The 16,449-nt window shown below is 41.9% G+C and overlaps 1 protein-coding gene across 1 annotated transcript in view; it reads left to right on the forward strand.

Moving 5' to 3' along the window:
* Nucleotides 1-3,784: 3,784 nt before the first annotated feature.
* gfra1a (gdnf family receptor alpha 1a) overlaps nucleotides 3,785-16,449 on the forward strand; it is a 107,392-nt gene continuing 94,727 nt past the window's right edge. Inside the window, exons 1-3 of the mRNA XM_034898462.1 lie at nucleotides 3,785-3,850; nucleotides 4,410-4,715; nucleotides 5,941-6,021. Of these exons, the coding sequence (XP_034754353.1) occupies nucleotides 3,796-3,850; nucleotides 4,410-4,715; nucleotides 5,941-6,021 (442 nt within the window). The 5' untranslated portion in view covers nucleotides 3,785-3,795. The remainder of the gene's footprint in view (nucleotides 3,851-4,409; nucleotides 4,716-5,940; nucleotides 6,022-16,449) is intronic.

Genomic DNA, 16,449 nt, shown 5'->3' on the forward strand with positions numbered 1-16,449 from the left:
GCTAAGTCCCAAATGTGGCTAGCAACCATGACACATGTTAAAAAATGTTAAGCTAGCTGGCGCTGCCATTAGCTAGCCAAGTTTTCTTTCTAGGATTGCAAAGGCATTGCCCATCCCCTACTCTTCCTATATTTCATGTAACGTTATTATATATTGACTTTATCCTTTCGGGAGTCACCATTCATGTCCTGTATGTGCTGTTGCTAAGTTACACCAGAGACGGTTAATAAGGCTGTTGAACTGCTGTATCATTACAGTCAGATTCGGCACAGTCATCTTTCTCAACAGTACCGTTAATCCATTGAGACGTTGTGGTTATACATCCATGATTGAGACTCGCTGCCTAGCTACCTACATTTGTCAAACAATTCCTGACTTTAGCCCGTTTTTCTCGTTTCACCACTGGGACAAAAAAAAAAAAGCTACTGAACCGGGTGCCGTGAAACGCATCACTGTGTGAGACGTTCAATGACCGCAAGACTGCATCATTCTGAGATTCATTTGCAAAATGAATATCACACATATTGATTGAGAGTGTTCATAAATCACCAGACTGAGCCTTCCCCTGACTGGCAAAGCTCCCTCTGGAGACTTAAGAACAGCAAAGTCATCAATTTGTGAGCAGACAATTATCCCAGATAGTAGCCTGAGCCTGTCGTTCATTTGTGCCCATTTTCTGTCTCTTCCTTTCATGTTTTCTGTAAAAAAAAAAATTTAAAATAACAGTGGACATTGGAAGTCATTTTGAAACGGGACTTGCAGGATTGATCGTAGCCAACCTAATCACATCTTTCTTTTCAATAACGGATTATAAACGGATGTTTAAACAAACTATTTAATCCCCTTTCTCTCTCTCAATTTTCAATTTCAATTTCATGTTGTTTTATTGGCATGACAAAAAATAGACATCTGTGTTGCCAAAGCACAAGAAGAAACATACATATAAACAACAACAACAAGGAGTAAATACATCTGATATAATCATAAAATAAATGGATTCTAGACAAGTTCTTTGCATGTTCCTCAAAGGGTACTCTGAAACAATAGAAAAATAAAAATGATAATACAATGGCTTGCATAAGTTCACACACCCATGCTGAATCTGATTAAAACCATGTATAAGAAAACATCTTTTGGAGTTTGATTTTAATGGTTTTAATTAAAAAATATTAAGAAAATCAAACCTTTTAAGGAAACCAATTTTCTTTGTGAATGAATAATGTATTGTAAATAAATAAATGTTCTTCCTTAAAATACAGGGGGCATAAGTATGCACCCCCCTATGTTAAAGTCCCATATAAGCAGGCCAAGTTTTATTTTTAAAGGCCAGTTATGGAAAGTAGTTCCTAAATGTTTTAAAGCATTAAGATCAACTTCCAAAATATGTTTTTTTTTTTATTCCTCTTTTAAATAGATTTTTAGCATGGGTGTGTAAACTTAGGCAAGCCACTGCATAAAAACTCTGCGTGTGTGTGTGTGTGTGTGAGAGAGTGAGAGACACCAGCATGCTTGATTGATTCAGCCCAGTCTTGAATGCAGAGAGGGACTCATTGACAAATATCTGGTCCCATGTATTTATTTAGCCAAGTGGATTAGCCTCTGAATGGACCACATACGGTAGGTAATCAATGAGCTGGTCATATTCCAGTAGGCCATTGATCAGAAGCATTTACAAAGGTGATGCTCTTATTTCTTTTATGACATTATCGAGCGGTAAACATGTACCCTATATTGTTTGAAAGAAGCATAAATGGCTCCACATCATTACTTTTAACATTGACCTTTACTTTAAAACCTCCAACAGATGGCGGCAGTCAGTCACACAGTGTCCCCTCTCTGTGTGGACCTCAGCGCAGCCAAGTGCAGGGTGCTTTAGGTGACAAGTGTCACACAGAGGCCATATTTCATAGCCTACAACCTCTGAAGTGACATCATTAAATAGGCCGCCAGCTTTCTTGCCACAAACGTGGCAGCCAGTGTTGCATAATACAGGCCTAGGTAATATGTTACATGTTCGGAAATGGGGATTACAGCAAGCAGGGAGGAGCTACACACACACACTTGGAATATCACGGAGCTTGAAATATGTCCATTCATATTGGCACACATGTGGCACTCTTTTAAAGGGGATACAGATACAGAATAAGCAACTCCACGTGCTGCTACTGTTCACGTCATAAACATGCACCTGAGTCGTGCTCTTTGCCGTCTCTCTCTGTCAGTACAGTTATCCTAAGATGAAATGTAAAACCAGCCCACACACATCATGTTGATAGTGTTATAGTTTAATTTACTAAAACATCTTAACCCTTGTGTCGTCCTACCGGGTCAAAAACGTTTTTTTGGACGTTTTCACTATCACCACCTTACTACTGTTAGATTTAACCTACTTTTTGGAATTCATGGTCAATAACCCTCATTAATATAGAAATATACCGAATAAATAAAGCAGAAATTATGAATTATTTTGACTAATAGTTAAGATCAGAGGAACTTACAGATGAGTTTAGTCAGGAATCAAAGTGATAAGTTGTGTTTGCAAAGAGTTTTGTTTGAAATCCAATCCATATTTGTGGTAATTTGGTTAAAAAGAAACCCAAATTTCAGATAAAGACATTTTTAAAGGTGTCAAATTTGACTTGAGGACAACAGGAGGGTTAACTGCAACCACATGCCCTCGTGGTTAAGCAACATCGCACAGCTATACGTGGATGTTAATGGACTAGGGAAAGGGATTGCTAGTTTTGGGTTTTAGCCTAGTTGTTGTTTGTGAGTATCTGAGCTGGAAAGTTTATTAAAAGTATTAAAACAGACTAACTTAGCTTCTGTACCAACCCCAATGCACTCTCAGAAAATGAAGTACATAATTGTACCTTTAGGGGTACAATGGCTTGTCACTGGGGCTGTACCCTCAAGGGTACAAAACTGTACCCTTGAGGGTTGCTTGGGAACATATATGTACCTTTTGACCCTCAAAAAGGTACATATATGTTCCTTGAGGTCCAACAATGAGCCCTATGGGGTACGTTAGTACAGATTGTACCTTGGGGGACAGAAATGGACCCCTACTGTACCCTTATTTCTGACAGTGTGCGATGTGAACGATAGGCGAACCTCTCAAAATGCCCATCACTGCGCTATTGTGCATCCAGACTTGTGTCTCCGGGCTCATTAGTGACTTAAGGGAGTTTCATGCGAATTATTCTTTCTCTGTGCTGCGGTTGGGATATTGCAGTAATCAGGGAGTAGGTTCGCGGTGATAGGAAGGTCTGTCTTTGTAAATACAGCCGATTATAAGATGATGACTGTATAGTGCGAAGGGGGCATAGCTGGCACTCTCGTGCTGAATGCGCTAGACAGCAGTGGGGCTCCAGTTGGCTGTGCGCGCTCAGACGCACAGACGCAAGCATCCCACTGGCTGGAGTTGGAGGACAGGCGCCTGTCTCGCTCCCACCGCTGCTCTGATCCCTTGTCTTTGTCTCCCGGCGGTGAGAAGACCACCCGCACGGGAGGAAAAGAAAGATAGAAAGAAAGAAAGAAAGAAAGAAAGAATTGTTTCTTTTGTAGACTACTTAGAGCCGGATAAACTGTGCCGAATCAGGACTGGACACTCTTTCAATTGGAGGGGAAATTATTTGTCACACGAGGCGAGTTGGATCTGGTTTTGCACAGCGGAGCGCACACTGCTGCGTCTTTTCAATGGATGTCACTACAGTGGAAGTACCCTGGGAATTAAACTACTGTTAAGTCGGTTTTAGTCCGCAGATTTCGTTCCAATAAGGGTTTGTGTTTCACATGGAGAGGAAGACGATGATCCTCTCAGTCTTGTATGTCCTTCTGCCTCTTTTAGGTAAGTTTCACTTGATGTATTTCCACCAACAGCTGTGTGTTTGATGCTAATTCATCCGGTTGGTGCATACGATATTTAGTGGCTTAATTGTAGGGATTAGCCTGGCATCGGCTGCAGAGTGTCGGGAGCGCGTGAGTCTACTGTAAACCCCTCCAACTAAAGCCAATCAGGACCCGTCGCTGCCCCGTCAAACAGTAATGAATGTGAAAGCAAATCTTCCCTTAACTGCACGTTTTCATCGGTTTAATATGCAACTATAATTAAAGTATCGGCGTGCATCACGGAGTTGTGAAGTAGGATACTGCTTCCAGTCAGTTGTTACACGCAGTGTAGGCTAGATGCTTTTTAGTGGCGACGTGGATGTTTTCCATGCCACTGGACAGCCTATAAAAGCTCGTAAACATGACAGATAGGCTGCACATCTGTATGCTAACTGTTTTGTCCCGAAAGGCAACTTGCAAAGTGTGCATGCCTTAAATATTTATCATTCAACAAATGAGCGAAAGGGTCATTAGTAGCCTATGTGTCGCTTTTTATAAATGCCGCTTTTATTTTCCAGATGTGTTGTCGTACGCCGAGGAGAACGTGCGCGCCGGGGCCACGCGGCTGGACTGTGTGCGGGCCAGTGATCAGTGCATGAAGGAGCAGGCGTGCAGCACCAAGTACCGCACGATGAGGCAGTGCGTGGCCGGCGGCAAGGAGAGCAACTTCAGCATGGTGGCCGGCCTGGAGGCCAAGGACGAGTGCCGGAGCGCCATGGACGCGCTCAAACAGAGCCCGCTGTACAACTGCCGGTGTAAAAGGGGCATGAAGAAGGAGAAGAACTGCCTGCGCATTTACTGGGGGATCTATCAGACTTTACAAGGTTGGTTTGGTGCTTTTGATTGAACTTTTCCTTCTCAAAAAGCCACCCCAAGATACCCCCTCCCTCCTAAAGCAGATACTGATTAAGAATTTTCTCACATTGAGTAGACAATGCACTTTGATGTGTTGCTTTTGTATTAAAGCCTGTCAGAGAATGAAACAATAGCACAATATAACTGCTTTTTTTTCCGGGGTTGCCATGAAACCCCCATGGAGTCCCTCAGGGGTCTTTGTTTGGGTGGACTGCTACATTTAGAGATCACCCTGCAGCTGTATGTAATGGGAAATGGACATTCCCCATAGTTGTTTTTTTAATCTATTCTGAAAAGGGATTAGTTGCCCCTCGTCCGCCCCTTGTTATATGAAGTGGGCACCATAAATAAGCCCCCCCCCCCCCCCCCCCCCCCCCCCCCCCCCACACACACACACACACACACACACACACACACACACCCTTCCTGATCAATGACCCTCCCTATCCCTGCTACCACAAACCCCCAAAAAAACCTCAAAAAGTAGCACACAGATATTCATCCGTTAGTATTGCAATTCCATCGTGGGCAATCACTCAACTTTCATCCAGATTTGGCCCCTGACTCGGTTCACAGCCACGGTCTTGCGGAGCCGAAATTTTGACCTCCTAAATCCCCTTCCTTGAAGGTAATGGTGCGTGAAGCTCCTCAGCGCTGGCAGTGCCATCTTGAAGTGTCATCATAGCGGGGGGGGTCTTTTAGTCCCTAAATGGCATCCAGCTCCATCGTCTGGAAGTCGACTTCCAGTTGCGCAACACAGCTGACCAACCTGCCTAATCAAGCGTGTGGCTGTGTGTCAGCGTGGATATCGACTGACCCCAATAGCCCGTGTCAAATGCAGGCCGATGTGAGGGGTGAAAGATGATAAACAAAACAAGAGGGTGTTCAAAACACGCATCTATCTACATATCTATCTATCTGTCTATCTATCTATCCATCTATCTACATATCTATCTATCTGTCTATCTATCTATCTATCTATCCATCTATCTACATATCTATCTATCTATCTATCTATCTATCTATCTATCTATCCATCTATCTACATATCTATCTATCTATCTATCTATCTATCTATCTATCTATCTTTCTACGTATCTATCTATCTATCTATCTATCTATCTATCTATCTATCTATCTATCTATCTATCTATCTATCTATCTATCTATAACATTTGCTTATCGTCCTCACAGGTAATGATTTCTTGGAGGATTCTCCGTATGAACCCATGAACAGCCGTCTATCGGACATTTTCCGCCTGGCTCCCATCATGGGTAAGAATGATAAAAGAATCTCTTCTGTGGAGGCTTTCACTCCATCCCTTTATGTTTTGCATTGTTTTATTGGTCACCCATCTCAAGTGAGATACGATTAAGCTCAAAGCTGTGCATGCAAGGTTATGTGTGTGTCCAGTATTTATCCTCCCTCATCTTCTCCACTATCTGTCTTTCTCTTTGCTTGTTTTCGCCCCAGCAACATTGCATGCTGGCTGGAAGTGACCTTGCATGGGGAGCTATAGTTCTGAGTCTCATCAACCAGTGGATAAACGCTTCAGATTTAGAGGGAGGGCTCTGTTGCTGGCGTATTTCTCTGTGGTTGTGGACAGCTTCGTCTTGCTAGAATCCACTTGTTGAAAAGAGTGAGTGAGTTGCTCTGCCAGTAACATGCGAGAGAGCATGATAGGCATTTTTCTGTCCACATCTGTGTGTTTGTGTGTGAGCGATGCTGACAAGAGCCCCTAGATGGCGATGTTATTCCCTTCTTCACAGCCACTCAGGTACTTTGTGGTGACACAGTTGGGTCTGTTGTGGGTATTTGAGAGCCTGATCTGTGAATGTGGCGCAATCACTTAGCTGCTCGCATTTTTATTATCACACTGCAGGTGGTGAGTGCTGTGTGAAATCAAACAGATACGCTATGCCTCCACATCTTCAAAGAACAAGGCTGATTTTTTGACCCTTTTAGATAGAGAGAAGCCTTCTCTCTCTCATTCCTCTGAAATTTCTATCTCACAATAGGCTGATTTGCCCTAAACCAATGCCTCTCCTATAGCAGGGTGAGATCATAATATGGGTGGTGAGATACAGACACAAACGAATTCTTGGCCCGGGTACCAACCTAATGACAAATTTGCTTCTAAAGAAAACACTGACTGAGAAGACAGATTTTTTTCGAAAAGCCTATTCTCTCCTCTTGCAGTTCTCTATAGCCCATAATAAGCCAGCCAGTCTTCGGCAGGACGAGACACCCACAGGCCGTCAGTGCTGAAGCATGTGCAGCACAGGATCATAGTTCACATCACAGGCAGGTGACATCTATTGACAGTCTGAGCTGTAGTTTCCAGGAGTGGGAGCAGACAGATTTATGGTGTAATTATTATAGTCAAGGCAGCCACTCCTCATTTTATGTCCAAATTACAGATGTTTTGATACCAATATCGGTATTGTCTCCCATACTGCCTAGAACGCTGGTATCGGGAAGTACTGGAGTTTATGCACCGATCCGATACCACATAACAAAGCCCTAAAGAAAATCTACGTTAAAGTAGTTTATTTATGTTCTTTTTCCATTATAACTGACTACTACTACTACTACTACGTCCTCACCCCAAAAATCAGCGTTTAAAGTTTGCAAATGAACATATAGACAAGCCTGATGCATTGTTCTGTGGACCGATGAGGTTAAAATAGAACTTTTTGCCCAAAATGTGCAAAGGTATGTTTGGAGAAGAAAGGACACAGAATTTAATCAAAATAACCTTTGTCCAACTGTTAAACATGGGGGGGGGGGGGGGGGGGGGGGGGGGGGGGGGGGGGGGGGGGGGGGGGGGGGGGGTAATCATGCTTTGGGGTTGTATTGCAGCCAGTGGCACCGGGAACATTTCACGAGTAGAAGGAAAAATTGATTCAATAAAATTTCAGCAAATTTTAGACGCTAACTTTATGCCATCTGTGAAAAAGCTGAAGTTAAAGAGAGGATGGCTTCTACAAATGGATAATGATCCTGAACACACCTCAAAATCCACATTAAGAGGCGTAAACTGAAGGTTTACAAGGTATTAACTCTGCAGGGTGCCCAAACTTTTGCAGACGCCATTTTTTAGTTTTCTGTTATTTTGAAAGTGTAAATGATGGAAATAAAATCTAACTTTTTGTGACTTATTGTACGAATGTCTAATCTGTCATTTGATGCTTTTTGGAGATTTTTCCATCTTTTCTTGGCTTCTTTATGCATATTAATAAATTTTTTTACCTGGGGTGCCCAAACTTTTGAGCTCCACTGTAAGACATGTTTTTAGTTATTTCACCCTTTTTATTAGGTACATAATTCCAAATGTGTTCATTCATAGTTTTGATGCCTTCAGTGATAATCTACAATATAAATAGTCATGAAAATAAAGAAAACACATTGAATGAGAAGGTGGATATATATATATCTTTGCAAGTAGTGAAGATTAGACATTGTTTCAGCCTGAGTCTGTCATCAAAGGGCAGTTATGGAGAGTAGGGTTACATTTGTTTTTGTTATTAATTAAAAATTTAGTCTGCAATCCTAATCCAATACACATTTTTGTCAATTTTAGTGACTATCTCCTCACGGTCCACCAGCTGCCCTTTCTGTGTGTGTGTGTGTGTGTGTGTGTGTGTGTGTGTGTGTGTGTGTGTGTGTGTGTGTGTGTGTGTGTGTGTGTGTGTGTGTGTGTGTGTGTGTGTGTGTTTAAAATAAATCAGGTACCACCCCTGGCTCTGTAAATGGGAAGCAAAAAAAAAAAACACTATTCCAGCCAATCAGCAAGAGCCGTGTTTGTGCTCGTGCACACGACAGGGGAAAGGTCATGGATGTATGAAGATGAAGGCAGTGGGAGCGAGAGGGGCAGCACTAACGGGGAGGGGTGTATTTGTGTGGGTGTTGACCTCAATATCAACAATCCAGAATTGCAGACTCCACTTTTAATCTGTTGGTCATTTTTTTTCTATTACTCGATTAAGTATTTAGCACGTAAAATGTCCCGAAACATTAAATGCATCTCACCATTTCCCAGAGCCCAAGGTGTAGACTTCAAATTGTCTGTTTGGTCCAACCAACAGTTCAAAACCCAAAGGTATTGAAATTACATGCAAAACAGTAAAAATCCTCACATTTGAGAAGTTGGAACCAGCAAACGTTTGGCATTTAAAAAAAAAGAAAAAAGTTGTGGTTTCATTTTCTATAACTTCAGGCTTCATTGCCCTTCAGTTTCCAGCCTATTTGGCCCCTGACCAGTGACCCCTTAAAAATGAAGACATGTCTACATGTGACCCCTCATCACAAGCTTTGAGATGAGGGAGCCCTTTTTTAGGTGGTTTAATTTGAGGGATTTGTACAGGCTGAAGAGGTAAAAGTAGTCAGTATTTAAAAGCAAAACGATAAGGAATTAACAGCATTGTGTTATGATAAATCTTTCTTTCTTTCTTTAAATCATTTAGTGACCCCTCAGATTTGTCTGAGAGGAGGGAGGCCCTGACCACTGGACTAACTGACTCATTGTTTCAGTGCTAGTCCAAACACATGTTTATATTAAATCACATTTTTGCAGATCAGCCTGGGGCGGTCATTAAAAGCTATGGAGAGCATGACCTTTTCTCTGTCTATAGCAGCAGTGTCAAACTTAACTGTCAAACTAGAAAAGCAGAATCACATTGAGGGCCAGGCATGGGTAGTTTATTGACATTTTATTTAATTGAAAAAGTCAAATATGTGTTGCGCAATTGCTTTTTAAAAAACAGTTTCCTATCTTTTTGGTTTGGCGAACAACTAGACGGGTCAAAATGTATTGTGAAACTACGTCAATATGTGGTCTGTAGTGTACCTGTAAATGGATGAGGAGTGATTTACATGAAATTTACACCAATAAAATGATAGTTAACACATAAAACAAAGCGAAAAGGGATAACACCATAAGGAGAATAGCAGCAGCTGATCATTAGAGGAGAATTGTAGAGCAGGAGCTGGTGGTGGAGGGCTGAGAGAAGAAGGCTGCAGGGGTGAGGGTTAATCAGGGAATCGCAGGCTAAGGCTAAGAGGACAGGAAGCAAAGAAACAGAAAGCATTTGATCACTCTGCCTCGTCTGCTCTTTCTGTGAAAATTAAAGGGCAAGGTGACGGGAGAAGGATGGAGACAGAAATGATAAGAGCTTAGAGCTTGTTTTTGATCACTCAGACAGCCTTTTACAGTACGTGGCGGGTCTACGGCGCAGCATAATTTAACAGGGAACTAGAAATATACACTAGAAAAGCCACAAAAGCATGCATGGTTAAAAAGGGGACCAATATGAAAAGTGCTCCCTGGGGTTTCTAGTTTATGAAATCATGCGTGTTGTTTCACAAAGAACTTTATATTGGAGGTAGGAGTGATCTTAGCGTGCAGTACAATAGTTAATTTGATTGCTTTTCTCATTGTCTATCTGTAGGAGGTCTTTGTACATTTACTTAGTCCCACCTCTGTCACCTGAACCTTTCCTCTGCCTTTGTTTTTGGTCTTTTAAATACCTTCAAAAAAAATGACATGCAAAATTCTCTCAGGTCCTCAGACTCACTCGGCTCGAGTCAGCTGTCTGTGCTCAGCCCCCTATTTCAGGAAGCTGTCTGGACCTGCGTCTCATGTTCGTCTCTGTAAGGCAGTACCATTCATTGTGATCCCAGGCTATAGGAACAATAGGCAGCCACGATGATCCTGGAATTCCATAATCGACCCATGTAAGTGACTAATCTCTAGTGACGCCCATACATACAGTGCACATATGCAGAGGCACTCAAACATACACACTGCTGTGCCCTGAACACCTGTTCCCGATTAAAAACAGCCATAGGTGTCAGTCTGATTTCATTAGAGAGACATGTAGGGTGTCGTCGTGGCCACACACACAATACAGTGTATGTGCAGCTGAAGTGGATATACTGTATGCATTGTCTTTTGCTGATTCACTGAAATCCTTTTAGAATACTTAAAGGGATAGTTTGGATTTTTTGAAGTGAGGTTTTATTGTCCATAGTCAGTGAATGAGCTACAGTAGATGGTGGTCGGCACGCCCCAAGTTTGGAGAAGCAGTCTGGAGTCTCAGTACGGATGCTAAGTAATCTACTGCGGGGGGGGGGGGGGCAACTATCACGATGGTCACTGTCTCTGTACTGCTTCTAAAGAATAAAATTGTGGAAAACATTTTGGCTAAGATGACCAAATACACTGCAACTATAAAGTTGGCTGCACAATTTAAATTAAATGTTTTAAGTCAATCATGAATGTTTACAAAGAATCCCATTGGTGTCTGCGGCCTACCTCTAGACATGATGTCAGTACTGTAACACCTTTAAGGACTTGCCATAAGGTCCCATGTGACTTGAAAAGCAACACACATTGAACGCCGTCTTGTCTGTTGCTGTAGTCCACCATGTCTGGCCGGATCGACACTGTCAACTTCTTTAACAGTGAAGATGTGAAGATTCAATGGACGACACATAGGAGGACATCTTCATGAGTTACCTTACCACACATACAACAACAAATAAAAACTTTTGATTGTTTTAAGATCATTTTTTGGCCATTTCAGGCCTTTTTTTGACAGGACAGCTGAAGAAATGAAAGGGATGAGAGAGGGGGCATGACATGCACAAAGGGCCGCAGGTCAGAGTCAAAACCCGGCCCTAAACCTCTATATATGGGAGCCTGCTCTACCGAGATACCCAAGATTTTTTTACTTAAGTGATATCTTTTCATATTTCCCCAGTTAAACATTTTTCAAATACAGATCTAATCTGACTCCTTTTTAAAAAGTTGCCATCTCCATTCATTCCTGTAACAAAGAGACGACAGCTTTACACCTGGAAGCTGTGAACTGTCCACCGGAAATATTTAGAACTCATTAAACACACTGGTTGTGGCAGCAGTAAACACTTGTGTGTGAGGATATAAGGAAGCATGTGCTCATATTTCCTTTCTATTTTTAGTTCAGGCTGTTGATTGCTCCTTTACCAAAAAAATACCCCTGTGTTTAGTCCCTTTATCTGTTCCTCTCCCTCCCTCTTAAGCAGCTCTACCTGTTGTGATGCATCTGCTACCGTTCATTAACAGGCTCAGGGAGGTCTTCAGCTGCCTATGGGACCATTGGGACACCTGCTTTCACTTTACATTGGGCACATACAAAACTCTGTGTAATGCATGCAAAGTATTGTATTTATAATATTGTAATATACAAATAGTTTTCTTACTGCATGTGTTTTCTTTATTGTTATTTTTTTACCTTAGAGAGCTGCTAGCTTTGTAAGTTGCTGTCTCTAAAAATCGAGTCAAGAAATAGGTAGGCATCACCCTGAGCAGGAAAACAATAATTTTCTATCACACCGCATGGGTTCATGGAAGTTTAGAGGGAGGAGAGAGCAGAGTTTAGATGGAATGGCTGCCTTGGCTCTCGCCAGTTGCCTGTGTTTATGAGTCCATGATCCATGCAGGAGGGAGCAACACAGACACAGAGAGCATTATTCTGACGTTCAAGTGGACTCAGAATTACTGCCACACCATTTGGCCCAGGCTGCTAGAAATCAAAGTGGTGTAAGGAATGGATGAATCCCCAGCCTGTAGTAGTTTCGTGTTTCTGTATTCATGAACACTGGCTTCTCCAGGTACCTTTCGTGTCCCTTTCAAAAGATTTCTTCTCTTCATCTGCCACTTTTTGTTCCTGTCCTTCATCTGCATCATCTTGTTTTTTAGACAACTCGAACACACTCGTCACTCGTTTTGAAATCTCCGTTCATCCTCGGGACGAAGTGATGACAAATTTGAATATAGAAAAAGAAAAAGCTGTCCCTATTTTCATGGCCCCTTCATTTTTTCAAGCCAAAGCACAACTGCAGATATGCTTGACTTAAAAAACCATTTTGACATCTGGGTAATGGGGGATTTGAGTTTCAAAACATTTTGGGCATATTGCCATAAATATGACACTGCATGATTGCACTGTTTGCGGATAAGAGACCATTTTATTGTGTGAGCCAATTGTCATTTAGCACAAGTACGATGAGAGGTGAGAGAAAAAGTAATCAGCAGTCTGAGCAGCAGCCAGAAGTGACGTAAGGTAAATACAGCAGCCGTGGTGAAATGACGGGGGGGGGGGCTCAGATAAGAACATCGCAAATTCCAGGAGGTGCACCGTATGAATAAAGATGAGTTCATACTATAGTATCATTTCCACTCTGGCCTGCGGACTGACCTTTCATAAATGTTTGGCAGTTTTGAAGTGATAATATAGCATTTAGGTTGGCAACACTTATCTTAAACCAGCATACTGCAAAACTTTACAGTAAACAGGGAAGGTTTGCAGCATGATGCATTAGACAGAATTTAAATAATGTGTCCTTTGTCCTCCATGTCTATCCCTGTCCTTGCATGTCAAGGGCATCAGTAACTAACTTAAATTTAAACTAAATCTAGCCAGTTTGAGTGTTTTTGTGCATGCTTCCAATGTTCTACAGGCAGTAATCAGGCTTGTAATGAATTTCTTAACCCGTCGGTGTGTATTGATGTCTGTTTGGCTTAAACTCTCTCCTTAAGCTGCGTCCTCCTCCCAGTTGGCTGGTACAGCAGCTCTCTCTACATCACCCACTCACCACTCATAAGCCCCAATACACCAAAGCTCAATATTGAGTCTTTTCCATGTGTCAAGACTTCAAACAGATCTTAGTCTCTTCCCTCCTACAACTGAAGTCAACCTTGAAGCGCAGTTGCAGCAATGTGTGCGTGTGTATATATATATTTATATGTTTGTCTGTATGTATGTCTGTATGTCTGTATGTCTGTATGTGCCTGTTGCGAGTGTGAAAACATCTGTAAGTGCGTGGCCCGGCTGTCAAGCCCAGGCAGTGCTTCAAATCCCCCCGTGCTGACACGCGGGGCTGAGAGGCTGTCAGCACCACTCAACCGCTGGCTGCAGAGGAAGTCACTCTCATTACGAGCTGCCAATGTTTAGAGATAAGAGTGTATACCGCTATCTCTTTCCCTGCTTGTGTTTGTGCGTATGCCTGTGTGTGTGTGTGTGTGTGTGTGTCAGGGGGGAAATGCAGAGGAGTTACAGACGTAGAAACACCATTTATTGTGCTCTATCTTTTAGTGAGAGAGAGAATCCAGACTGTTCTCTTAACCTTATTTTTCAGTTTTTATTTATCCAGAGTTGGTTGACTGAGCACTCTTTCTCTTTTTTGTGCCATTCCCCGCTTCACGCTCATTCAGTCAAATGCATTTATAGCTGGGAGTTGCTCTGGATATAAACATTCCTACACTGTTTGCCACCAAGCAGATTTAGTGTTTACTTTATCAAAGTTGTTAAAGGAGTGGGCGTTACCTCACTTTTTTTTTCAGCCTTTAGCCTAGTCATGCACCAATCGGATACTCTGTATCGGGATTGGCATTTATTTAACAGATCAGGCTAATAATCAGTCCTCAAGATTGTTAAAACCTACAAAGACACCCTGCACATACACAGAAGGGCACATATGGAAGTCAACACAATGGACCACAGGTATTATTAGAGATGTGTTCTCAGGCCAACACCACATTCTTAATCTTAAAAAATCTTAATCTCAAAGACAGCAAAGTTAGAAAGTAATTCTTACTCACTTTCTTACTCACTGTATTCCTATTTTCTCACCATTTTTGGCCACCTGGCTTCATTATGCTTTCCCCCTTCACACTGGATGTTGACAATGACATCAAATGATCAAACACATTGATGAGAAACATATAGAACATGTGTATATTTATTAAGAGAGAAAATGGGGTAAGTGCATCGCTACTTAAGTCTCATGCCAGCTCAGATCTGGGAAAAGTACGAGCTTAATGCTTTGCATTCATGGGCGCTCTATAACGACCGTTGGAAACACTGATTCTTTTGTTTGTTTATGTGTTTTTGTTGAAAGGACTTTAAGTTTCATATCTTAAGTTTGTATTTTTTGACATGTTATTTATCAGAACTTGATATATTTTGATGTTCCTCATCATTCCTGTGTTCTGTAGTGACAATAAAACAAATTATTGTCACATTATTTTAGTGAGAACTCCTAAATAACTCCAAATAACTGTTAGGGATTTCTGTTTATATCTTGTAACTTGTTTCTGGATTAAAAAATATATATATACATATCGGCCGATATATCTGCATATCAGATTTTTAAATGACCAAGTATTCACATCGGTATCGGCCTTTAAAAATCCTTTATTGGTCAAGCTCTGGTTTCGTCTGTTCTTTGAGTTCATGCTTACGTTGCATTCTACCATGCTAAACATTATTATTAACAAACTTGGTTTAAGTTAGTATCCTGACATTACTAATCGTTTCAAATCTCCAAACCTATGTCAAAGCTATGTTAAAGTAGAGAGGAGCTGACAGAGTGCAGCTCAGGCTGAGGAAACGGGCCAGCTGGGTTGTTTATTACTCCGTTAAGCTGTCTGTGTTTCCTGTACGCATCCTCATGCTCTATCCATCCATGCATCCATTATGTGTCCTCATCTCCAGTATGTTGGGTGTTTGCAATGCATTAATTGAAAAAAAACTCGGTCCCAATAGATTTTATTGTTCCAGTCCCTGCACTGGAGTTTGTTTTATTAAAGACCTCCAAATCCACTGCCGGCATCACGGTCCCCTCGCCCTGTCTCTTATGAAGCCTAATCGATACAGCGCAGTGTTAGATTGGAAACTTGAAGCTGTGTCTACAAGGATCGATTGATTTCTCTCTCTTTTTTCCCCCCCGTTCGTTCCTTCTTTTCCGCCCAAGTCCTTCCGTTCAGGCCGGGATCAAAAGCTTTCTCCTTCAGCCAGGGTTGAGGTGTACGGTTCCAGACTGAGCTTTGCTCTCGTGTTCTGAGAGAAAGACACGGCCTGTTGGGGATTTGTGTTTTCACTGACCTTGTCTCATCTCTGTACACTTCCCTTTTAGAATAATGTGTGCGGTAATGGGAACTATTCAGGGATTCCAAGAGATTTATGAGCGTATTTTAGGTAAATATAGATGGATTGAAGTTGCTGGGGTTTTTGGAGGAAAGGCGAGGCTTAAGGAAAACGTGTCTACATTGTTGAGAAACGAAAGAAAAAGAAAGATTAATGGGATTCAGTGGTTAGTTTTCATTGTAAAATGTAGTGTATTATGCAGCAAGGACTGAATCTAGTTCATTCTTTAAATCTACATCCTTAAGGCAAGGTCAAGAGAACAGCTTTATACTTCCTTTCTCGCTGGCTTTAGAAGTCTTTTGTCTTTTTATTTCCTAATTCCAACCAGGTCTTTTTAAAATGATCCTTCCCCACGCAGCTACTGTACATGTCAGCTGGCCACTTAATTGACCACACTGTTTCAAAAATGACTGATCCAGCTGTGGTCCATTGGCAGGATAATTCCAACAGCAGCCATATTATCCGGTAGCCAGTCCAATCGCTGGCTGGCGCACCATGGGCCAAGAAAATCATTTAGTTAAAGGTGACCAGATTTGAGTCCCTCTGAGAGGCCTTTGATTGGATGTGAGGCGGAGGGGTGATTCATCATAGTTATAAATGCAGTTGACAGCTCAAATCAGCGGGAGGGAGAATGTGCCAGGTCTGCCTCCCACTGCTGCTTTATACTGCATGCAAATATGGACAATTAACTTTTCACGTACACAGTTGCAGAAACCTACGCAGATACAG

This window comes from Etheostoma cragini, chromosome 17 (assembly GCF_013103735.1).
Source record: "Etheostoma cragini isolate CJK2018 chromosome 17, CSU_Ecrag_1.0, whole genome shotgun sequence".
Lineage (NCBI taxonomy): Eukaryota > Metazoa > Chordata > Actinopteri > Perciformes > Percidae > Etheostoma > Etheostoma cragini.